General features: G+C 42.0%; 3 protein-coding genes across 11 annotated transcripts; 2 read left to right on the forward strand and 1 right to left on the reverse strand.

Moving 5' to 3' along the window:
• The first annotated feature begins 66 nt into the window (after positions 1-66).
• Positions 67-4,447, forward strand: sgcb (sarcoglycan, beta (dystrophin-associated glycoprotein)). Of its 2 annotated transcripts, none has more exons than XM_035175726.2 (6): positions 67-223; positions 1,237-1,446; positions 1,547-1,732; positions 1,845-2,036; positions 2,329-2,460; positions 2,573-4,447. In XM_035175726.2, exons 1-6 carry the CDS (start codon positions 209-211, stop codon positions 2,771-2,773), a joined length of 936 nt encoding a protein of 311 aa, XP_035031617.1. In that variant the 5' UTR covers positions 67-208; the 3' UTR covers positions 2,774-4,447. The 2 variants fall into 2 exon arrangements, with proteins under 2 accessions (XP_035031617.1, XP_035031618.1); XM_035175727.2 differs by lacking the exon at positions 67-223 and adding an exon at positions 275-476.
• Positions 4,448-4,586: 139 nt separating this feature from the next.
• Positions 4,587-11,090, forward strand: LOC118120618 (leucine-rich repeat-containing G-protein coupled receptor 6). 2 transcript variants are annotated; one of them, XM_047342942.1, is made up of 4 exons: positions 4,587-5,643; positions 7,778-7,947; positions 8,211-8,544; positions 8,642-11,090. In XM_047342942.1, exons 1-4 carry the CDS (start codon positions 5,121-5,123, stop codon positions 11,077-11,079), a joined length of 3,465 nt encoding a protein of 1,154 aa, XP_047198898.1. In that variant the 5' UTR covers positions 4,587-5,120; the 3' UTR covers positions 11,080-11,090. The 2 variants fall into 2 exon arrangements, with proteins under 2 accessions (XP_047198898.1, XP_035031615.1); XM_035175724.2 differs by having other exon boundaries at positions 8,211-8,677.
• A 5,288-nt stretch (positions 11,091-16,378) lies between these two features.
• dcun1d4 (DCN1, defective in cullin neddylation 1, domain containing 4 (S. cerevisiae)) lies at positions 16,379-22,671 on the reverse strand. Of its 7 annotated transcripts, none has more exons than XM_035175729.2 (11): positions 22,580-22,667; positions 21,203-21,273; positions 21,046-21,085; positions 20,761-20,848; positions 20,442-20,530; positions 20,241-20,311; positions 19,761-19,852; positions 19,530-19,638; positions 18,939-19,043; positions 18,658-18,760; positions 16,379-18,548 (listed from the first exon to the last, which is right to left on the reverse strand). In XM_035175729.2, exons 1-11 carry the CDS (start codon positions 22,596-22,598, stop codon positions 18,493-18,495), a joined length of 843 nt encoding a protein of 280 aa, XP_035031620.1. In that variant the 5' UTR covers positions 22,599-22,667; the 3' UTR covers positions 16,379-18,492. The 7 variants fall into 7 exon arrangements, with proteins under 7 accessions (XP_035031620.1, XP_035031624.1, XP_035031623.1 ...); XM_035175733.2 differs by lacking the exon at positions 22,580-22,667 and adding an exon at positions 22,438-22,557 and having other exon boundaries at positions 20,442-20,573; XM_035175732.2 differs by lacking the exon at positions 22,580-22,667 and adding an exon at positions 21,715-22,431 and having other exon boundaries at positions 20,442-20,573.
• Between the last annotated feature and the right edge of the window lie 1,370 nt (positions 22,672-24,041).

The raw sequence follows: 24,041 nt of genomic DNA on the forward strand, positions 1-24,041 counted from the left end.
CGTCTTTTTCAACACGCACAGTTCCAATTAAACCACCATCAAAAACCATCTTTTTTTTCTAGTTTGTTTTAACGTCATCCTTTTGTGATATTTGGATAATTGTCGCTCATTCAATCATTCACACCACAGCCTGTTATTTCGTTTCACCTCGGCTGTGGAGAAGTGGTTTGTCCCCTGTCAGTGCGCTAGCAGGAGAGAGAGAGTCAACATGGCGTCTGAGCAGGTCCGTTATCTGCGATATTTCTTCGAATTCTGACGTTTTACGCTGTTTTTAGCTGAGATGTTCGTTAATGCGTTGAGCTGTAATGTCCCGAGTAACCTGATGTAAACAATTATAAATGTTTCGGTCTTTGTTGTGGGCCCTACGGTTGTGTCAGTGTAATAAATACTGGCCTCCGCTGTGTTATTGTGGGCAGCGTTAGGCAAACGAAGATGGTTTTATTTTAGCACCTTCAGACCTGCTGCCTGGCAAAGAGGTAAATTAGCAAATATAGAAACAATAGTTACATTTTTAATAATAAGACGGCTACGTGTATTGGCATTTGACTGCTCAGAGGAGTTGAGTTTATTTTTAGTCATGGCCACAGACAGGGAGTCGCGGGGCATTTAACTGAGATACATTCCAACACACAAGAGACAGAGGAAATATTAACTAAGCTCGAGTTTGTTACGTGTATGGATCTTTAAGTATAGACAAGACATTAGTGTGTATATATATAAACCATTTTACTAGGACTGGGCCACATGGTTAACATATATCAAGATACATGTTTTCATATCAGTCAATATCAATAATTATCACGTTATTATTTATTTTAAGTTGAAAGACTTTTTTGCTCTTGAGTGAAGGTTGTGGATTTAAACACAAAATGATTTACACTTACAAACCTTTAGACATATATTGAACCTTTGTTATGTTGCTATTGACAACAAGTATATTGTCATAATTATTGATATTGTTTTATTGCCCAGCCCTACATTTGATCAATCTTCATAAGAAAAGCATGTTAACAGTCCACACATGTATAAAATACAAAGGTTTTGAGGTGAATGGATCCAAGATTGTGGTTAGAATTAAGATTTTAATAGGTCTCTCTATGTAGTGCATGTTATGGTGTTGTAAAAGTATATGTAAGGTTATTTTTAAGTGTCACAACTTAAAATTAATTACATTATGGAAATGGTGTCACACAAAGTCTAGATTTTAGTGTTATAAGATTGATTTTTTCCATCCAGGAGAGTTCCAACGGGCCGGTGAAGAAGTCCATGCGAGAAAAGGCCATCGAAAGACGTAACATCAACAAGGAACACAACAGTAACTTCAAAGCTGGCTATGTACCCATAGAAGAGGAGCGTCTTCATAAGACAGGGCTGAGAGGACGTAAGGGAAACATGGCCATTTGCATCATCGTCCTCCTCTTCCTCCTCGCCTTAATTAACCTCATTGTGAGTAATAAGAGCCAAAATTTGTTTTAAATTGATCCTCTTCGAGTAATCACTGCGTTGGTGCTAGAATCATGAACCCTGGTCTTACGCTGTCCCTCAGATCACACTAGTAATATGGACTGTGATCCGTATTGGTCCGAATGGCTGCGACAGTATGGAGTTCCATGAGAGTGGCCTGCTGCGCTTTAAACAGAAGGCGGACATGGGGATCGTTCACCCGCTGCACAAGAGCACAGTGGGAGGCCGTAAGGACCAGGACCTGGTCATTGTCGGCAACAATAACCCGGTGAGACACAGAGCACACTTACAGTGACGACTAATCATTAAAACATTTTTACACTGCTTTTGTATAATGTGGTTGAAGAACTCCTCTCTTTACTTCATTTCTGTCGTTCCAGGTTGTGTTCCAGCAAGGCACTTCTAAGCTTAGTGTAGAAAAGGACAAGACCTCGGTCGTCAGTGAAGTTGGCATAACGTTCACGGACCCTCGCACACAGACCACGTTCTTCAGTACGGACTTTGAAAACCATGAGTTCCATTTGCCCAAAGGAGTCAAAGTCCTCAGCGTTAAAAAGGCGTCCACAGAAAGGGTGTGTATGTCGTGAGTAACTGTCTGATAGTTGTAACAAAAACATAATTGATTTATCGTGTCAGTGTTTTACAACCCACGCAAAAAATACTTACACAATTCACAGTGACTCATAATGACTCATAAAGGGCAATGAATAAATAGAGCACAAAACAAAATGAAGGAAGTTTGGACCCTGTTAGAAATTAAAGTTTCAATATGGCCACAGCTGAGCATACACAGCCCGTCATGGAGTATCCTTATATCTTTGTATATGAACGCCCTTGAACGTCTCTGGTTGTTTCTGGTTTCAGATCACCAGCAGTGCATCATCTGACCTGAACATTAAAGGGGACAGCAAGGCTATTATCCGTGGTAATGAGGGGGTCAACATCATGGGCCGGACCGTAGAGTTCAAAATGGGTGGAGGCATCGAGCTCAGAGCTGTAAGTATGGACATGTGTGTGATGTGAATTGCATAAACGCAGCGTAAAAGCAGATGAAGATGAAGATGAGACCCAGAGGACACATGGATCATAGATTTTTTTCTCTTTGCAGGAAAACAGCATCGTCCTCAATGGATCAGTCATGTTCAATACCTCACGCATCCCTAACTCAGCAGGAGATGTGTATTTCGATCAGGATATGGAGAGGTACAAGCTGTGCATGTGTGCTGACGGGACTCTGTTCCGCGTGAAGGTGAAGTATCCCAACATGGGGTGCCAGACGTCCGATAACCCGTGTAGAAGAGCTCACTAGGAGGCCTGACTGGAATCTGCTGAAGCTCACCAATCAAGTCAGATTACGTATTTGCATAACAGGACTTTCTACAGGAAATTCATCATGACTTGCACATAACAATACTGTACCTCTGTGGTTCACCTGACAAATTCTGTATTCCTTATTTTTTTTGCAGAGCAGGAATGATAGAGATCGATACCACTTGGCCAAAGATATTAACAGAAATCCTGGAGTATTTTTTATTGTTCTGCATAGTTGCCAAATTTATTAAAACTTTATTATGCCATGAAAGCGCTTAACACTCCTACAAATAAAATCGTATTGTGGTTTACATTGCCAGTTGCAATTAAAATCTACGGTATTTATTTTTTGCCTTACCGTCCAGTATTATACACTAAGTTGGCAGTTTAAAAGGTAGATCTAGCTAAAACTAATGCTTTCTAATAAAACAGTCCTGCAGTAAATCCTCCTCCATGAATGCTTTAAAGTTCAGTTTTTAATTAAATTGTTTCAGAGAGGTGTTGATTCTTTTGAGGATGTAGATTGTGGTGCTGTTGAACTGTCCTAATACGGACGAGTGTTTCTGTTGTCTACACTGAATGATATAAATGGGATGGACAGAAGTAGAGCTTGGTTCATATTGTTTTTTACAGCCTGATACCAAAAAATGTCAATACCGATATATCATCGGATCTATATATTTAAATAAATTTGTCAATGATTCCTAAGATGTCGTTATCAAACCAATATGACAAAGAAATCTAATCAAGGCTTTATATTTTACAGTTTAGACATAAACTTCATTATAAGTAATGAAGTAATGTAAAACACAAATACAAACAAATATATTGAACGTGAATTAAGAAACTTTTTAATGTAAAATGTTAACATAAATGCACATCTTTTTGCCTTGTTTATTCTGTTCAAATAAAAGTTTATATATCTAATATACAATACCAATATGTCTCTGAAACAATTATATTGGCCGATTTTTATTGGCCAATTGATAAATCGGCCGGATAACTGCTTTAGACAAAATATAAATCATCAGCACCACAAATTTCCACCTCCAAAATTACTAGAAAGCTGAATAAACACCTCCCTAAAACTGAACATTATAATTGCCATGAAAGTAGAATTTACTGCAGGACTTGTATTACACTACATTAGTTTTAGCTAGGTGTCCGTAGTAAACTACTAACCGAGGGTAAAAACAATGTGGAGGGGTTATTTATGATTTTATTTGCTGTTCATTGTTCCTGGCAGCTTTGTTTGATACTCTCTTTATTATTTAGTGAGACACTAAGATTATATCAAGTGATATGCACAGAATTGGGATAAACTGTAACATGAGTGATACATTTTTAAGCCATCCAATAATGCTGAACAGGCCTTTTTCTGCACATCTATGACTGTCCATCAACCACATGTCAATGGATTTACAAGGGATGATCTATGACATATATATGTATAGTATTCTAATTTTGTTGCAGAAGCTTTTTACAGTGAGGAAATACACTATTGAAAAACAGAAGAGTGTTTGCACTAAGTTATACTACAGATTAATGCATATCTCTTTAAATGTTCGTGTTCATGAATGTCAGATGAGTGGAAATAATCAGTAGCTTGTTTGATGCCTATATTGTGTTGTTTGAATTTTGTGCAATATACCATAAAAGATTTTATTTTGGATTGGATTGTCTGTTTTATAACAGTAGTGATGTTCAGAACATTTGTTATTGATGTCATGAAGTAGTTCTCAGAGCATTGCAGACCTGGTGCCTGTTTGGAAAGAATTGAGTAATTTTTGAACCACTACATGGAAAAATATGTCCAACATTTCAATGCTTTGTTTGTTTCAATAAAGCAACACGTTGCTATGTGAAACTTGTTGTCATCGGCCTTAGTAACCATAAAATAATACAGTGCCTCACTATGCTGTTTTATCATCTTGTAGCATGTGTACAGCAAGGGCACGGTTCTCTTCGTCATAAATCTTCAGGATCGGTTGTCTGTCATAACTTATAGCAGAAAACAATGACAGTGAGACATTAACTACACATGTAAATGATTGAATGAATCACAGAGTGGTGTCTTCGGGCACGGGCTTGTTAAGCCAGACGCAGCAAAATATGTGTTCAGACTTTGATCAGAAACTGGTGGAGACAGTCCAAGTTAATAAACTGACAGCAGCCTGGGTTTAAGAAGAGGCACAAGGTTTCCTGTCAGCTTGGAGAAGAGTGGACACACGGGTGAGTCTGATGTTTTTTGACTGTAATGTTGTACAATTTTGAAGTTTAGCATTTAATGATTTTTAGATGATTTGAGGATTGTATGAACTGATAATGTTACATAACACATTTTAATGGAAAAACTGTTTTTTTTTAAATGTTTTTGTCAATTCTCTTCATTGACATTAATGATCAATGTGTACTTTTGGGTCCGGCAAGTGATGGCAGTGGTACAGGGGCCCTTCTTGGTTGCGGTGCTGCTCCTCGTCTCCCCTGGCCTCCACTGCTCCTCTCCCCCACCGGCCTGTCCCGAGTCGTGCACCTGTCAGGGAGCTCCCCTGTTGAACTGCTCGTCCTCTGGCCTCTCCTCGGTGCCGCAGCACATCCAAGATTCCGTCACTGAGCTGGACTTGTCTCAAAATCGCCTCGATACTGTTACACTCCACCGGCCATATCGTAACCTCAGGAATGTATGGCTGGAAAACAACACTATCACACGCTTGTCTCTCTGCGTAGACATAAACCTGGGAACCCAATCTGTCAGAGGTAGACATTCAGGACAATTGGGACCCTCGAGAAGACGCAGATGTGTGTCTTGGGCCCCCGCCCTGCAGCTGCTATCTGTTGAGAGGAATCAGCTGATGCAACTCCCAGAGGGTGAGTCTAATACAGTCATACACCCATATTTAAACCACTGTCGCAGAACATGAACAGCATAATAACCACTGCTTCCAGTCTGCAGAGCAAATGTATGACAATCCAAACCTATACACTGTTGGCTGGCCAACATATCATGATATATCATTTTCATACATACAGTACATACATTTACATGTCAGTTGTTAATCACATATTCAGGATATTCCGCTCATTAATACTCTGATCTGTACTTTGATCTGTGACATCACAATTTTCATCTACCTGTGTGGATGTATTAAGACACTTTCCTAAAGTTAATGTAGCTATAACACAGTATAAAAAGCCTTAACTCAAACATGTAGTGTGAAGTAAAAGAACGCGAGTATTTCTAAAAAGAAATAACCTGAAATATCAAAACTGAAGTTTCCTTAGAAAGGCTCCTGCCAGTGTTACAGTGTTGCTCAGTATAACTGGATCATTATTACTAATGTGCATTAGTTTTAGAGGTGGGGCAAATTGTGATTGTTTTATGGGTTAGTTTTATCTACAACTCAACATCATATTGATAAGCAAATCGTATTTTGCATATAAAAACTCAGTTTGTAACTATTGCTATTAAACAGATGTAGCTATAATAAAACAACATTGTGTATTAACTTATTCATTGTGTGATCTAAGGTTAAAGTTATATTAAATGTTTATTTTCTGAGTGTGTGCCCATTATATACGTTTACTGTAGTTTCTCTAATGTAATGTAAAGGTAGACAAGAGTGACACACACACTTGATGTATGAGTTTTTTAGATTCAGATTCAGTGTTGTCTGACTAAAATTTCAGAGCATGAAGAGTTAAACAATCTACATTTTACAAACAAATCAAAGTTTAAAGATAAATAGATTAATTTCACTTTATGTAGCAGAACGTTTATTGTGTTCTTACCTATTCCATTACCATTTTTTGACCAATGGGTCTGGACCCCAGGTTGTTTATCACTGGCCCATAAGATCTGATCACATAAATGACACATAAATGTCCCTTTTTTTTTTTACATTCTCTTTGCGGGTCATAAAAAGCAGTGCCTCTGATAGGGAAGTTGCACAACGTTCATAATGTACAACTTAAATTGTCCTGTGGAATGTCATTGAGGAATGTCCATGACAAAGACCTGAAATATAGATTTACCTCACAACCACACTGTCAACAACATTCTGGTTAAAATGTTAGTGTGCATGGGCTGAGGTCTAATAATGTTCTCATTATGGAAGAATAAATGTGTGAGCTGTGTGCATTGCTGTTACTGTTCGTTTTATTTTCACTTTAAAACAAACCCTCTTGTTGATATCCCTTATCTTTAGTACTGCGCTCTACTCAGAAATGATAAAACCTCCCAAGATAATGACACCGTACAGCTGTCAGCCAGTCACAGCTTTTATTGACATTCCAGTGGCTCAACGAAAGGGGTAAACATCCAATGCAACATTCAAGCTTTCCCCTGCATCGTGTCATTTCACAGCATTCCTTCTGCTTGGTTCAACAGCAGAGTGTGTTGCAAAGAAACATATCCACTATGGTTCTTCTAAAGGCATGTGTGGACAGCCCATTTACTGAGAAAGAGCTGTGTTGACAGTCATAGACTTCTCTCCTGTTTGGTATTCAGCTCACAGAACCCTCAGTGCCTCTCTAATGAAGCCCAGACTCACAGTGGCTGACTCCAGCCCAGAAGACTAACGGAGATTGTCTCAGGCGAGTGAAAAGGATAAGACAGAATGGGCTCCTTGCAAAAAATTCTCAGCCCCTAATTAGTCGCATTGTAAAAGTGTTTACACGGAAAATAAGCCAGACAAGTTTGGATTCATATTCTAGGGAAGGGGGTGTTCATTGATTTGGGAAGTTTACACTATTCACTATCAAGACCACACATGGAGTCCCGAATCTCAGCATTGAAACACTGTGGGAATGTTAACAAATCAATATTATACTTCAAAATGTAGTTTTCTCCTTGCAAATCACATTGACAGATGTTGAGCAACAGAGATAAAGAGACCTGTTATCACTGAAAACCTGTAACACATGGTCAATGTCTCCCTTCAGGAGCCACCCCTTCGTGGTCATTGTTGAAGTCATATTACAGCCCTTATTTTCTGTCATCCAGGGCTGGAAGGTAGTGCATCCTTATGGGTTCTGCAGCTCTCCTTCAACAGGATCTCAACTCTACGACCAGGAGAACTAAGACATCTTCGACAGCTAAAAGAGCTCCACCTAAAACATAACCTCATCACGAATCTCCATCCACAGATGTTCCAGGATTTAGCCCAGCTCAGAGTAAGATGGAAGTTTACTGTTTTTAAGTTGAGGAATGATATATAGCATATCATTTTTTTCCATAATTTGATATTGTTCCCTCATAATCCAACTTGCAAAAATTCACAGAATATTCAGTTCTTCTAACCATGACGTGATGTCAAATTGGTACATTTTTGGAAAAGTATTCTATTTAAAATACTATGTAGCTTAAATCTATTAATGTATTAGCAATCAAATTTGGTCTCATCTGCCATATGTCCATGTTTTTCTCCTCCTCAAAGGTCCTTGATCTGAGCTTCAACATGTTGACCAACCTCCATCCTTCGATGTACCTCTCCCTGCGTAACATTGGGTCAGATGTTAGGCTGGATGGGAACAGGTGGCAGTGTGACTGCAGCATGCGCAGTCTAAGAAGGCTTATGGCCTATGACAGCAACAGAGGCCTGCAGACCTGGGGCGTGGTGTGTGCTTTCCCATCTGTCCTCTCAGGCAAAGACCTGCTACAGTTGGAGGAGGATGACCTAAACTGTTTTGGTACTGAAAACAGTCCAGAGCTCCATCGAGATGTGACGGTCTACAGCGGCTCTGAGATACTTCTGTCTTGCTCTAAACAAGGTAACAAAGTCAAAAGTATAAAATAGCATATGTAATAGCTTACATATATAATAATGGAGGTAAACCTGACTACATGTTAATGTTGTCTCTTCTGTAGATTCCTCGTGGTTGACGCCCAGTGGTCAAGAATCTGTGAGTGGACCTCAGGCTTCTCTGTTCATCGGTGACGTCACTGAGAAAGACACAGGACTATATGTGTGTATGACTGAAGACCATGAGGTTGTTTCTGTTTTTAACCTTCAAATCAGTAGAGTAAAACATGCAAGAAGAAAAACAAGAAGTTTGCCCAGAAGTAGCCGACAAGTTATCCCCCAAATCACCACAAACAGGATAGGTCAAGAAAGGAATCAGAGAGCTACACAATGTGACCTGACTCTGGCAGTGTGTCTGTCAGTTTTCATTACGTTTCTGATAGCCTTTATCCTTGGGGTCTTAGCAAGACCTTTTATTGATGTTCTTTGCGCAAAGGTCACTAAAAAGAGAAGCAAATCTGCAACCAACTCTGTCTCATCTGCAGAACAAAGACAATATGAAAATGAAGCCTACTCCGAAGGTGAGGAACCAGAAGACATCGTAACTCACAGGGAAAGGAGAGTCACATTTACGACCGTCAACATTGGAGAAGATATTAATGTAGAATATTATGATACCGTAGCCAGTGGTAATCAGCAAAGCGTAGAAGCAGCAAAGACTGAGGAGGATGAGCACACAGCTGGAGACTCAGGAAGTGAAAACGGCTCAAGACAGATAAATCCAGAAAATAACCAGCGAGATGCAAGAGACATCTCAGGCACCACTGATACAAGACGCAAACACAAAGTGCAGTTTGACGACGTCCCGGACTCTGAAAAGCTGGAGGAGAGAAGTTTGTCTTCATGCTCAGATTCTTCACTATCTGACAGAGAATTAAAAAAGGATCAAATGAACAAGAGAGACCACACATCAGCCGAGTCTCTGCAGCAGGCAGAAGACTCTGTACAGCAGGGAGCTGATTCCTCAACATCTGAAATAGTAGAAGTGGAAGAATTATCCATCGAGAGGACAAGTGAAATTCCAGAATTCTCTTCTGTGCCCTTTGCAGATTGGTCACCACATGCGCAGGGGAATGAAGAACAATTTGATTTTAGTGATTCAGTTGGAAGCAATTCAGCGAGGTCCAGCAGTTTGTTCGGTTCTTTTAATGATTCAAAACGTAAAGTGCTGCCCACTTCAGACATCCAAAGCAGGGATGATGTGTCCAGCTGCAGCTCATCTCTCAGTGAGGATGAGCCTACGCAATACACCGTGAACCCAGACCAGGAGGAAGAAGCTACAGAAAACAACCACAATAAATCTGAGCTCACAAGCAGGCCTCCAATGGGATTTAATCAGGGTAATTACCCACATGACACACTAAGGCCTGCAGAGAGACCAGAGCAAACCCTTTCCTCTCAATCCAGCGACAGTGAGCAAATGCAGAACATGGTCAATGAAAAAGTAAAAAAAGAAGAGGTGACAGAATATTATAAGCCAAGCAGCAGGATAGTTGCAGGGGAGAGAGATACAAGAGAGAAAATTAAACCCATGCCACGGTCAAAGTGGCGTGGGGTCAGTTTGGGTGTTACCAGTTTTGGTAAGAGTCTCGATCCCACAGCACCTTCACCACCTGCGGCATATTCATCGTCTTCCAGCAGCGAGAGTGAAGCAGAAATCACAGACCGTAAAGTGAAACATAATAAAGGTAGAAATCTTGATCCAGATGCAAGGTGGCCTGCCCTAGATCTTGAAAATATCCCTACCATCAAGAGGCGTCTAGACATCAAAGCACCATCACCATCTCCTGATTCATCCTCTAGTAGTGACAGTGAGGATGAAACAACAGGCCACACAGACAAGAAGAGACCACAGAAGGTTGACCATTCAGGGCTTCTTTTGAAAGAATCTCAAACCACAAATCTTGATCCAGATGCAAGGTGGCCTGCCCTAGATCTTGAAAATATCCCTACCATCAAGAGACATCTGGATGTCAAAGCACCATCACCATCTCCTGATTCATCTTCTAGTAGTGACAGTGAGGATGAAACAACAGGTCACACAGAGAAGAAGAGACTACAGAAGGTTGACCATTCAGGGCTTCTTTTGAAAAAATCTCAAAAAGCTAATCTTGCTCCAGATGCAAAGTGGCCTGCCCTAGATCTTGAAAATATTCCTACCATCAAGAGGCGTCTGGATGTCAAAGCACCATCACCATCTCCTGTTTCGTCCTCTAGTAGTGACAGTGAGGATGAAACAACAGGCCACACAGACAAGAAGAGACCACAGAAGGTTGACCATTCAGGGCTTCTTTTGAAAGAATCTCAAACCACAAATCTTGATCCAGATGCAAGGTGGCCTGCCCTAGATCTTGAAAATATCCCTACCATCAAGAGACGTCTGGATGTCAAAGCACCATCACCCCTCCTGATTCATCTTCTAGCAGTGACAGTGAGGATGAAACAACAGGTCACACAGACAAGAAGAGACCACAGAAGGTTGACCATTCAGGGCTTCTTTTGAAAGAATCTCAAACCACAAATCTTGCTCCAGAGGCAAGGTGGCCTGCCCTAGATCTCGGAAATATCCCTACCATCAAGAGACGTCTGGATGTCAAAGCACCATCACCATCTCCTGATTCATCCTCTAGTAGTGACAGTGAGGATGAAACAACAGGTCACACAGAGAAGAAGAGACCACAGAAGGTTGACCATTCAGGGCTTCTTTTGAAAAAATCTCAAAAAGCTAATCTTGCTGCAGATGCAAGGTGGCCTGCCCTAGATCTCGGAAATATCCCTACCATCAAGAGACGTCTGGATGTCAAAGCACCATCACCATCTCCTGATTCATCTTCTAGTAGTGACAGTGAGGATGAAACAACAGGTCACACAGAGAAGAAGAGACCACAGAAGGTTGACCATTCAGGGCTTCTTTTGAAAAAATCTCAAACAGCTAATCTTGCTCCAGATGCAAAGTGGCCTGCCCTAGATCTTGAAAATATCCCTACCATCAAGAGACGTCTGGATGTCAAAGCACCATCACCATCTCCTGATTCATCCTCTAGTAGTGACAGTGAGGATGAAAGAACAGGTCACACAGAGAAGAAGAGACCACAGAAGGTTGACCATTCAGGGCTTCTTTTGAAAGAATCTCAAACCACAAATCTTGCTCCAGAGGCAAGGTGGCCTGCCCTAGATCTCGGAAATATCCCTACCATCAAGAGACGTCTGGATGTCAAAGCACCATCACCCCCTCCTGATTCATCCTCTAGTAGTGACAGTGAGGATGAAACAACAGGTCACACAGAGAAGAAGAGACCACAGAAGGTTGACCATTCAGGGCTTCTTTTGAAAGAATCTCAAACCACAAATCTTGATCCAGATGCAAGGTGGCCTGCCCTAGATCTCGGAAATATCCCTACCATCAAGAGGCGTCTGGATGTCAAAGCACCATCACCCCCTCCTGATTCATCTTCTAGTAGTGACAGTGAGGATGAAACAACAGGTCACACAGAGAAGAAGAGACCACAGAAGGTTGACCATTCAGGGCTTCTTTTGAAAAAATCTCAAAAGCTAATCTTGCTCCAGATGCAAAGTCGCCTGCCCTAGATCTTGAAAATATCCCTACCATCAAGAGACGTCTGGATGTCAAAGCACCATCACCCCCTCCTGATTCACCTTCTAGTAGTGACAGTGAGGATGAAACAACAGGTCACACAGAGAAGAAGAGACCACAGAAGGTTGACCATTCAGGGCTTCTTTTGAAAAAATCTCAAAAAGCTAATCTTGCTGCAGATGCAAAGTGGCCTGCCCTAGATCTTGAAAATATTCCTACCATCAAGAGACGTCTGGATGTCAAAGCACCATCACCCCCTCCTGATTCATCCTCTAGTAGTGACAGTGAGGATGAAACAACAGGCCACACAGACAAGAAGAGACCACAGAAGGTTGACCATTCAGGGCTTCTTTTGAAAGAATCTCAAACCACAAATCTTGCTCCAGAGGCAAGGTGGCCTGCCCTAGATCTCGGAAATATCCCTACCATCAAGAGACGTCTGGATGTCAAAGCACCATCACCCCCTCCTGATTCATCCTCTAGTAGTGACAGTGAGGATGAAACAACAGGTCACACAGAGAAGAAGAGACCACAGAAGGTTGACCATTCAGGGCTTCTTTTGAAAGAATCTCAAACCACAAATCTTGATCCAGATGCAAGGTGGCCTGCCCTAGATCTCGGAAATATCCCTACCATCAAGAGGCGTCTGGATGTCAAAGCACCATCACCCCCTCCTGATTCATCTTCTAGTAGTGACAGTGAGGATGAAACAACAGGTCACACAGAGAAGAAGAGACCACAGAAGGTTGACCATTCAGGGCTTCTTTTGAAAAAATCTCAAAAAGCTAATCTTGCTCCAGATGCAAAGTCGCCTGCCCTAGATCTTGAAAATATCCCTACCATCAAGAGACGTCTGGATGTCAAAGCACCATCACCATCTCCTGATTCATCTTCTAGTAATGACAGTGAGGATGAAACAACAGGTCACACAGAGAAGAAGAGACCACAGAAGGTTGACCATTCAGGGCTTCTTTTGAAAAAATCTCAAAAAGCTAATCTTGCTCCAGATGCAAAGTCGCCTGCCCTAGATCTTGAAAATATCCCTACCATCAAGAGACGTCTGGATGTCAAAGCACCATCACCATCTCCTGATTCATCTTCTAGTAATGACAGTGAGGATGAAACAACAGGTCACACAGAGAAGAAGAGACCACAGAAGGTTGACCATTCAGGGCTTCTTTTGAAAAAATCTCAAACAGCAACTCATGATCCAGATGCAGGGAGGCCTGCCCTAGATCTTGAAAATATCCCTACCATCAAGAGGCGTCTCGATATCAAAGCACCATCGCTACACCCTAATTCGTCTTCTAGTAGTGACAATGAGGAAGAAATTACACATCACAAAGAGAGGCCAGGGAAGGTTGACATTGTTCCGATAAAGAAACATGAACAGGGCAAGGTCAATCTTTCAACATTTCCATTGCAAGAATCTGAAACAGTAAGTTCTGATCCACTGGGGTCTGCTGTAAATCTTAACAATATTACTCGAATAAAGAGACGTTTGGACATCAAAGCCCCATCATCACCTCCTAAATCGTTAAGTGATGAGAGTACAAATCATACAGTGGAAGGAAAGATAAAGGAAGCCAACAAAATCAGTCCCCATTACTCATCAAGCCGCTCAGTTGAGCAAGACGAGTATACTGAAGATATAAGCAAACCAACAATGACAATAAAACCACATCCAGATCCAAGATGGCCTGAATTAGGTCTCAGAGGCACTCCTTGTGTCAAAAGGCACCTAGATATTAAGACACACTCACCTTCAACTGAGTCGTCTTCCAGCAGTGACAATAGTGACAGTGAAAGTACTGTTGTGGGGATTACAAATGATCAACCAGGGACCCAATTTCCTGACATGAATAAAAGTTTCTCCCCGATAAACAGGCATTTAAATATCAGAGGACCAAAGACAGACCACATTATCAAATTAGAAAAGTATACAGTTATTACAGATGACCTGAGGGACAAACCAACAAATGACATCAGCCCAGCACCAGAGATAAACCCAGAGCTTCAGTCAAGGTGGAACACCATGAATCTTGGCGTCTCCCGCTTCAGAAAGCGTCTTGATATCACATCACATACAAATGTACCACCAAACCTGCCCACGTCACCTTTACCTGACTCGCCCTCCTCTTATACGGGTGAAAGTGGGACTGGAAATAAAAGTAGCAGAACTAGATTAAAGAAGAACTTAGTAAAGGTTACTGAGGAAAAGTCAAACCCAGATACCCCGCTGACTGGTTTTGGCACTCCACGTGTTGGAAGGTACTTGGACACAAACGTCCGTGAAAAGGCTCCTGGTACTCCGCCATTACATCAACAGTCTGATTCCTTATCCAGCAGTGAGAGTGAGGGTATCTCAACAGAATACGCAGATTACACGTGGAGGGGAACATCTCAGCTGAGTGTTGTCCCAGACGTGGCAGCTCCCCAGAATCGCACCTCCTTACTTGTGACCCATGCTGTTGATGAGTCACGCAGTGGAACTCAGGTGGAGAGGAAGGCTGGGCTAGAGCTCAAAAGCCAAGCATCAGAAGAGGGAGACGCGTCTGACTCGATGTGGCCTCATCTGAGTCTCACAAATATCCCTAAAGTCAAAAGGGCTTTGGACATCAGAGCTCCGCTGCAAAGAGAATCCTTCTCCAGCAGCAGCAGTGAGGATGAGACAGACCACACTGTTCCTGAACTGAAACCTGGTGTCCCACGCATTAACAGGCATCTGAATATCAAGGCACCATCACAAGAGCCAAATACTTCCTCGTCCTCCAGCAGCGAGAGCGACAATGAGGTGACAGGATACTCTGCAAAACAAAGCATCCATTCATCTAATATGTCAGCAATGACAGATGACGATTACTCTCAAATCGCTTATAAACGTTCAATTATCAAAGCTCCAAGGCAACGCAATTCTTTGTCTTCCAGTGGCAGAAGTCACACTTCAGACCATCCTGTTGCACAAGCAGGTCTATCCCATAGAGTGGGTGACAGAAGTGCATCTCTATCCCCATGGGGAGTTCCCAGCATCGAGCAGCACAGCACCTTAGACGTGGAACTGTCACCCGACATAAGGTGGAAGGGCATCGGTCGAAATCTACCTGACTTTTCCAGTGCGAGTAGACCTTTGGATTTAGGCTTACCTCCTCCACAGCGGACCCCACCTGACTCCTCTGATAAAATAAAACAGGACAGAGTGAAAGTATACGAGTCTCTGATGCATATATTTTCACATCCTACTGCCAGTAGGGTTTCTGTTGCATCCAGCAGATCTCTGGACAAATTTGACAACACAAGCAGAAGCAAAAATGAGATTTTTAGGTCTGAGGATTGGAAGGAAAAGAAAGGCCTTGGTGCCTTAAAAGCTATTTCATCAAAGAGACTTCAGTGGGACACAGAAGATAAAGATAAAGATGCTGTTTAGATGATCTTCTCCTACGTAGTGCCATGGTTCACAAGGTTACATCAGTTTTAACTTTAAAGGGTTTGCAAGGACATCAAACCTGTGGCCAACTGACAAATACAATTTTCCTCTATTCAGTTGAGAAAACTGCTGCAGGTTGCTTTATGTTATTCACTGCTACAGAAGGGATAACAATAGAGATACTGAGCCACCACAAAGGGCTCCACCTATTACAGCAACACCTCCACTGCATGAGGCAGTAGGGCTGCAAGACACAAGGGTGGGAATGTACCAGATCAGTCCCGCAGCATTGCAGAAAAGCGGAGGAGTCGGACTTTGGTGTCACATCACAAAACCTGCCACTCCATTTTGACTTCTCAAACATAAAGATCTGTGATGTTAAACACAGAACTTACCACTAAAACAAACAAATGATTGTCATTGGTGTTTTGTCTTGAATTAGATTAGGATTTAAGCTTGAAATTAAATGTAAAAACAAACAAAAAAAAATGTGTGGAGTAGTTGTGCAGCACAGTGTTTGAGCAGCATGTTTATTCTTTTCTGTTCATGTTCTTGTTTCTGTTAATCACATTTTTAAAGCACAACGTTGTATCTGTAATCCATTTTGCAATGAGTCCATATAATCGTAACATGCCTGTATTATTAATACACCTCAATCAAACCATGTCTCACTTTGTGATGTTAAGTGTTCATTTGTAGAATTAGGCTCATCTAAATAATACCAACAGTAATGACAGCATAAAGTACTTTTTGTTATTGGTTAACTATTGACAGAAGAGCCAGTAAGTTAATAAACCATTTTATTTATGTATATAGACATAGGTTATAGTGAAAACAGACATATAGACACTTACATAGTTTACATACATATATACAGTTGGGACAAGGCTGTTCATCCTCCTGCATTGTCATGGGAGAAAACTCTGGTAACAACTACCTTGATCTTAGACTTATGCTGATGATTGATGTATTGTCATGACAATAGAGGCTTTCATATAGTTTCAGGTGCAGGGGATTTCAATGACATGGGAGCTGATGTACATCTTCACATATATACTTCATGTGAATTGTGACAGTGTGGTGCAAAAGTTGCAGAACTTTTAATAAATAAAATAAGATCCTGTGAACTGGCTGCAGCCGCCTTAGGCTTTGCAGCATGTGTAAGGATGTGTAGGATGGGTGGGAAAATGCAGGAGGGAACTCCTGTTCCACCGTGAGGTTACAGGTGTGTTCCAGGTCTTAATAGACGCGATCATGTTGTTCATCAGAATTTGGAGAACATGGTCGTGAATATCAAAATCAAGCACAAAACATTTGCACAAATTCCTGTACAAAACAAAAAAAACGCATTTGAAAAATGTTTTCAAAAAATCTCATCCATTCACAAAAGGCTCTGTTGGAGCATGCATGCAAATATTAAATCTTCAGACGATTCAGCATCACACAACAGCCAAAGACGAAAATTTATACATGTGTTACAAGAACATTATACTAGGCGAAAGGATAGGATAGCATAATCACACAGCTCCAAACTGTCAGTGTCCATTGTTTTGATTAGATTCTATGGGTGGTACAAAGCAATGCTTTCAGCAAACCTACAGTACTACTCAAGCCTTAAGGACCTCGTCCTGAGAGGGTCACTGGTCTTCCACTTTAGTTACATTAACACTGTCAGTGTTGAGAGAGATGCCTACTAGAGAGGAGACCTGAAACTATCAATGGACTAAGGAAGACAAAACAAATATCACATAAAGACAAAATGGACACCAACTATTTCTATGTCAACTGATAACACAGTCCAAACAGTCTGAATTAATCCTGAAATAATCCCTGACCACTCAAGTGTGCCTGTGTGTGTGCGTGAGCGTGTGTGTGTGTGTGTGTGTGTGTGTGTGTGTGTGTGTGTGTGTCTTCACACGTGTATATACTGTACATTTGGGTTTGTTGGTACATGTGTGGGACACAAAGTGACTTCCAAGGTTTGAGGCACAATAATACTCTTACCTACACAACGTAGATACATAAATTGGTCACCAGACCAATAAATGCTGATCAGAGCACTAGTGGCTCACCGCTGTACTGTATTAAGAGTTAGTAAGCAGCAATGCTGTTTTGTTTGGTGTTAAGAGGTCTGAGGCCTTTGCAGGGGGGTTAGCAACCTGTTAGCGTTAGCCGAAGCAAAACAGCAGAAGGGAACAGAAACTGGAGGGGGGGGGAAACAAAAATCACTGGCACAAATCAACAGTAAACAGCACAGGCATCAGAAACCTGCAATCAACCATTTGACACAGTGTGCTTCTTAAAAAGTACTCCAACTTAAAATATGACAAACAATAGTTAGTGCCATCCGTCCAGAAAGAAAAGCTTAAGTTCAAGTTCATTGCACAGATACATAATATTTAAATGTGCCTGGGTCAAAGTGACCCTGTTTAAGACTCAGACACAATGCATGAATGGTCACTTGTGTTGGTTGCTCTGTGCTGCAGATAAGGGTTGAGGAGTGGTCCTCCCACACAATACCATTTTGCTTCCATCATCCATGCATGATTCCATGTTATCCTTACACAGACAGCAATATGACATGTCACAGTGAGAGAGAGCAATGCCACTGGGGACCGCTGCAAGCTTGCCCGCTACGCAACTTTCAGGTGGGAAACATAATTCCACAATGGCAGCCCCCCGCATCCGCAGTCTGGGCAGCATGCACCCAGGCTGCAAACCCATCTCCCATCACCCCCACCCCGGTCCCACCCCACAGCCCGAACCCCTCCTTTTCTAGGAAGCTCCCACTGTCACTGCCTTACCATTTTTGTATTGTTAACTTATTGGTTGTTGATTCTCAAAGTCGTTGTTGTCACAGTTGTATATTTTTTCAATTTCTCCACTTTGCTCTGTGGCTAGGACATTTGTCTTTCCTTGTACCATTCCACAAACTCGTCCAACAAAACCGGCCCTGACGAAAGGATAAGGTAGAAATTATAATAGATTAGAAAACTGTTATTTTCTTAACATGCACATTAGGCTCTTTTGTCATATTAGTGTATAGATACGTGTTGACTTACAGGCACCATCCTCGTCGTAGTTACTGAGGTCCAGGTTGATTGTCCTGCTGAACTCTAAAACATTGCACCACTGGTCTTTGTTGATGACTTTGTACTTGGATTGCTGAGGAAAAATAAATGAATACCTTTTAACATCAACATGGCACCACAACCTTATAGTTACAACAACCCTGGCCAAGGTCAAACTGGACTTCAGACAATATTGCATACAACTATGGTACGTGACTGTATCTTCAATCTGGTAAAAGGTTGTAGAGACAATTTCCAAATGTGGTACGCACCTCTAGAAACTGATTAAACACAGGAAACAGAGGCCACGTCTTTCCCAGAAGAAGCCCCAGCATACACTTTGCTGTGTTTAAGTCCAAACTCCTCTGATCCTTTTCCTGTCCAAATCCAAAATGAGCATGATTTTATGACATTGATGCAAAATGTCGATTACAGTTTAAATAGAAAATCTGCCCCAGTCCCTCTCCACATAACTGAATTCTTTAACCAACTGCCATTATTGTTAATAAAGTATAACATTGTCATCACAGCCACTCTAGCATGTTTTCATTCACCATTTGTATTTTAATTCACTTCAACAGTGTGACAAGCTTTATTTAAAACCATGCACGATTGAGAATTATGTAACTAGCCTCCACTCTTGAAAAGAGGTTTTTCTACTCTAAGTCAAAAAACAAAAACTGATTTTGACCATCCCAAAATATCAAGGTTGGTCTGTACGCTGGCTTAAATAAGACTAAACATGAATTTCAATCAGGCACACTTAGCAAACAACTGGATTTCACTACTGAACTGGAGAGGACTTGTTTTAGGGATGTTGCTTTGTGAGCTTCCTCATAAAAAGAATATTTTGCTTGACTCACCCGAGCGAAATCAAAAGCATATCTATAAATGAGCTTAAAACTGGTGCTGTCGTTTAGGACAGATCTCAGGTAATCGAGCGAGTTCCTCAGCCTCTCTGTGGAGTCACACCTGACAACAGCAGAAAAGAGCCTTAGACTTTACACTGAAGCGTTTTCTTGAGACCCAGCAAATCAACCATCAATCTTGAAAACATCACGACAGAAGGACAAAAAGTAGGTTAAGTGACGTACTGCAGTGAGCCCATGCCTCTCAGCCACTCCTGGAGAGTAAAATATCCCATACTCTGGGCATCCAGCTTCCAAGCAAGAACCAGCATCACCACCTGAACACAGTAGTCAACAACATTTATAGCTTCAGATATCATTAAATAGAAGACCTGTCAATCCTTCTGAACTAACAAAACTGTTACAAGTCAAACCCAGAAACCAAAGGACCTGAACAACCTTTGAAACAAAGCACCAGTGTAACTACTAACTAGTAACATTGAAGTGAAACTAGGGCTGCCCTTTTTTGTTAATATAGAGTTTATTATTTGACTATGCTAACTTTACACTTTTCTATCAGGTTATCAGAGCCAAAATGGAGTCTCAAAGTGGCATGATTAGTCTGAGCAGCAGCCAAAAGGTGAAAAACCTGAGCAAAAATGTAACCAGATGTAGCCAAACCACGAGACATATCTCAAAACCCAAAACGCAGAACAAGCTACTCACATTCTCTGGTTCCACTCCGATGTCCTCACAGAACTTCTCCATGCCTTCTGGACCCACCACATCATCACAGCCTATTTCAGACAGACAAGTGTGAAGCCACATATAGCAGTTTTACACATGGAGCCAAAACCAACACCACTGGTCAGTGGCTAAATGTTGAATAAACCAAGAAGGTGGGATGTTTAAAGTTTAACCCCTCACCTGCATATTCATAGAACCACTCCAAGCATCTTTTACTAGAAAACGTCTCTTCCTCTCGAATTTGTGACGTTTCATGTTTTCTGAAAACACTGCACATGATAAGACAGTTAAGTCTCAAGCTCTGCAGCAGTTCTGCAAGCAGACGTCAGAATTTCAAAAGCAGTCGTGTGATTCAAAAAAAACTTTCCCATTATAGTTTTTCTTTTCCTGACTGCAAACCAATGTCTTTCTGAGCACGTTACTCCTGCATAACTGAGCTGTTACTATGCTACTGGTGTGGATTATTTTTGCTTTAATCTTTGATAAAGGGATGTCACACCTGTCCTGGCGACTTTTCTTGGCTGACATGTCATCTCCAGCAGAGGGTCTCCTCTTTTTCCTAGGAGGCATGGCTCTGGAGCAACAAGCTGGGGAAGCAAATGGATGACAGAATGAAAGGCAGCTACCTATTGGCACATGCACGCTTTCTCTGTCCTAACATTCATGTAACATTCCAATTTAGAAAGACACACCAGTTTGGCTGGAGTACAATGCGGCAGTTATTAAACTAGATCTGTGTTTTGAGTTAACTATGGAAACACACAAGAAGTTGTACATGTCTTACCTGAGGGGTGGCTATCCTGCCCAACGTCTTCTGTCAGGTTCTATCCAAATACATAGGTAAAAAAAAAACACACAAGCTCGTGAACGGGACACATGTTGACATGGTGCACACTCGAGACAAACAAATAAAAATATAAAAGCTGCTGATATGCATTTACCAGCCTGTGCAACGTGTGGTGGATCTTATGGATGCTGGCCAGTGTACTCAAGTGGGAATTCAGCTGAAAATCTATTTCCACAAAGAATAAAGATTAGATCAAAATTCAAACTGAGGCACAGCACACAATCTCCTGCTAATCAAACTTACAGGCTTGACACAAGGGTACAAGAAGGTGACATTATCACAGCCCCAACAAGGACCTGTGGTGTCAATCTTCACTCACTCTACGGGGCTCAAATGACTCTCGACTGGTTTCTAGTAAGAAGCTTTACGTTTCATAACGGACAGAAAAACAGATCTGACACGAATGAGGGAGTGACTCCCCGGACCAGTCGACATAAACATGCAAACTCGAAATCCGTCCGATCGTGCACGCTACCTTGTTGCCAAATGTCATGTAAGCATAGTCGTGGAGGGGCTGTCATCAAACATCGAGGTGGCTCATTTATTTCTAGAGGCCACAAGCAGGCAAAGCAACACACAGTCGGATAGATAGCACTAGCTGCATACCTAAAATAGCAGTGCAGACGCGCAACTTGCACAGAGTTTACAAAGTATCTGGAGAGCAGGGCGCATGGGCGTTGTAGTCCACTTCCGCCATGGAGGCCGCTGGAACCTCGTCTGTGCCCGCGACACTAAACTACAACTCCCAAACCTTGGCAAAACAACTATTTCTTTCTGACCCCTCTACCCCGCAACATTTACCCCAACTGATTGAATGCGTTTTACATTGTTTTGTAATTTTTAAATCTAACTATATACGGCTCCTGGCACACAAGCGTGGCGCATACGTTTTGCGGCAGCTTAAGTAGGTGCCGCAAAGCCCCGCGGCGCCGCTGCAGCAGGCAATGAAAGATGTTTTACACAACTGCGTCACAATTTTCATTCTCTGTAGTGTTCCGCAGCTGAACAGAAAATTCGGGGATTCACAGTGGAATCACGGTGATGCCAAGTTGGAGTGGACCCGCAGAGTAGGTCCTGAGTAACGAGGAGTGCGGAGATCCCAATGCTACGATTAGCATCGAAAACCTCCTCGGTTTAACTAATGACGGCGGCTCTCAAGTGAGCACGGCTACCGCTAAACAAAAAAAAAACAACAACTAAAGGCTAACGCCAGTGGCTAAAGTAGCACGTCCGAAACAGCTGATAATACACTAGCTATCCCTCCTTTGTTGTCGCCCAAGACAGCACTGGCAAATACAAAGAAACCAGCGAATAACACGGGATTCATACGCTTCCATCACAGCTCACGCCACCACAGGCTAGAAGTAGATGTGGAAACACCGAGCGTGTGTTAGCCTCCCTGCTCGTTTCTGTGCAGCAGCCAGAAGCAGTATGGTTTGATGAGGAATGCCTGTACAACGTTACTACTTACTTGCCGCATCAGAGTGCATTTTTATGAAACATACAACTGTCTGTGGGAAGTCTGCAGACCGGCCAATAGGCGGGCCTTGTCCCCACAAACCACGCCCACTGATCGCGATTGGAAGGGAGCCCGCTCGGTCTCCGCCTTTGCTCGTTGTTGATTGGTCCTCAGCGGTGCCATGTAACGAGAGGGAGGTGGAAATAAATGGGCCCCTCCTACTCTCAAATGGGATTGGTCAGAGTTCCCAAACAGGCTGCGCTGCTTTCTCCATTCATTGGTCAAGATGATATTTATGGGCACGTCAATCCACAGCATTTCCTCGTGCAAGCCTGGAGCCAGCCCACGATGCGATGCGATTGGTGGATTCAGTGATACCTCGACCACCGCTGTTTGGGTTCGTTTGGTGTCCGGCAGGCGGGCGGGGGTTGGTGCAGGTGAGTGCGGCGATCCCGGTGGTGATGTGAGTTGTGACACTTCAACAGTGTGTGATATTCCCTCCAGAGATGAGTCCCTGTGTGCTCGCTGCTCTGCTGGAGGTCCAGAGTGTTTCCACAGGTCCTGTCCCAAATACTGCTTCAGGGACAAGTTCAACCGTGAGCTCCGTTCGTCACGTGACTGAGAGTCGCGCTCATGAAACAAAACGAACTCTCACACAGCATCACTGGCGCTTCCTCAATCGTAATATGAAATCATTTAAATCGAGATGAGTTGGATGTGTCCGCAGTAACCTACATCTCTGATTGTGAGTGTCAGTAACACCAGTGCACCCTCCTAGGAACATGACCTGCTACAGGAATTGATTTACAATGTTCAGGTATATAACAAAGTGTTGACAGGACAGCCAATCGAAAGAAAATGTAACTTTAACAAAACAAAACAAACAAATCAAAACAGAAATGCAGCTAGACAGTTTATTCAATTACATATTTGGTCTTTCGGGAAATGCTCTCACAATAGAGTTATCTCTGAGATAAGGCCAAGTAACATGGATGAGTGAACAGCGTGATATACTACATCCACTGGTGAAGGCGGCCAGGTCCAAGTCCCTGTGGAAGTAAATAGATATGGCTTCAGTAAATGTATATAACCAGTGTAATAAGTCAGTGTAGAGTTGGTTGAAGTGTCTGCTGTATGGTGTATACACTGCTCTGGCTGTTATCACTGCTCTCTCCTTACTTTGTTGTTATCACTGTTTCTTCTGCTGTACCTGTTGTTGCCTTTTTACAATTGCAGCACTGCTCAGAAGTAAGTTTAAGTAAGTAAGTACTGAGGTACTTTATTTATACTTTGTATAATTAATTGTTTTTGTATTTGTACTCCATTACGTTTCACCGTGAAATATTGTGCCTTTTACTCCAATCCACAATTATCTGACAAAATATGTTGTCATAAATAAGAGGCATTTTTATAGATTAAATGACCCAAAACAATGTACAAGCTTAGCACTACCTTGACTAGCTACAACATTACA

This window comes from Hippoglossus stenolepis, chromosome 14, assembly GCF_022539355.2.
Source record: "Hippoglossus stenolepis isolate QCI-W04-F060 chromosome 14, HSTE1.2, whole genome shotgun sequence".
In the NCBI taxonomy this organism is placed as follows: domain Eukaryota; kingdom Metazoa; phylum Chordata; class Actinopteri; order Pleuronectiformes; family Pleuronectidae; genus Hippoglossus; species Hippoglossus stenolepis.

Excerpts from the sequence above, each read along its gene's own strand:
- sgcb (XM_035175726.2), top strand. Across the intron at positions 1,447-1,546 it reads TCGCCTTAATTAACCTCATT|ATCACACTAGTAATATGGAC; the intron begins GTGAGTAATAAG and ends GCTGTCCCTCAG. Across the intron at positions 2,037-2,328 it reads AAAAGGCGTCCACAGAAAGG|ATCACCAGCAGTGCATCATC; the intron begins GTGTGTATGTCG and ends TTCTGGTTTCAG.
- LOC118120618 (XM_047342942.1), top strand. The coding sequence starts at position 5,121 with ATGGAAAAACTGTTTTTTTTTAAATGTTTTTGTCAATTCTCTTCATTG. Across the intron at positions 7,948-8,210 it reads AGGATTTAGCCCAGCTCAGA|GTCCTTGATCTGAGCTTCAA; the intron begins GTAAGATGGAAG and ends TCCTCCTCAAAG. Across the intron at positions 8,545-8,641 it reads TCTGTCTTGCTCTAAACAAG|ATTCCTCGTGGTTGACGCCC; the intron begins GTAACAAAGTCA and ends TCTCTTCTGTAG.
- dcun1d4 (XM_035175728.2), bottom strand. The coding sequence starts at position 21,629 with ATGACAGCCCCTCCACGACTATGCTTACATGACATTTGGCAACAAG. Across the intron at positions 21,086-21,202 it reads ACCACACGTTGCACAGGCTG|AACCTGACAGAAGACGTTGG; the intron begins GTAAATGCATAT and ends GTATTTGGATAG. Across the intron at positions 19,853-20,240 it reads TCGGAGTGGAACCAGAGAAT|GTGGTGATGCTGGTTCTTGC; the intron begins GTGAGTAGCTTG and ends TACTGTGTTCAG.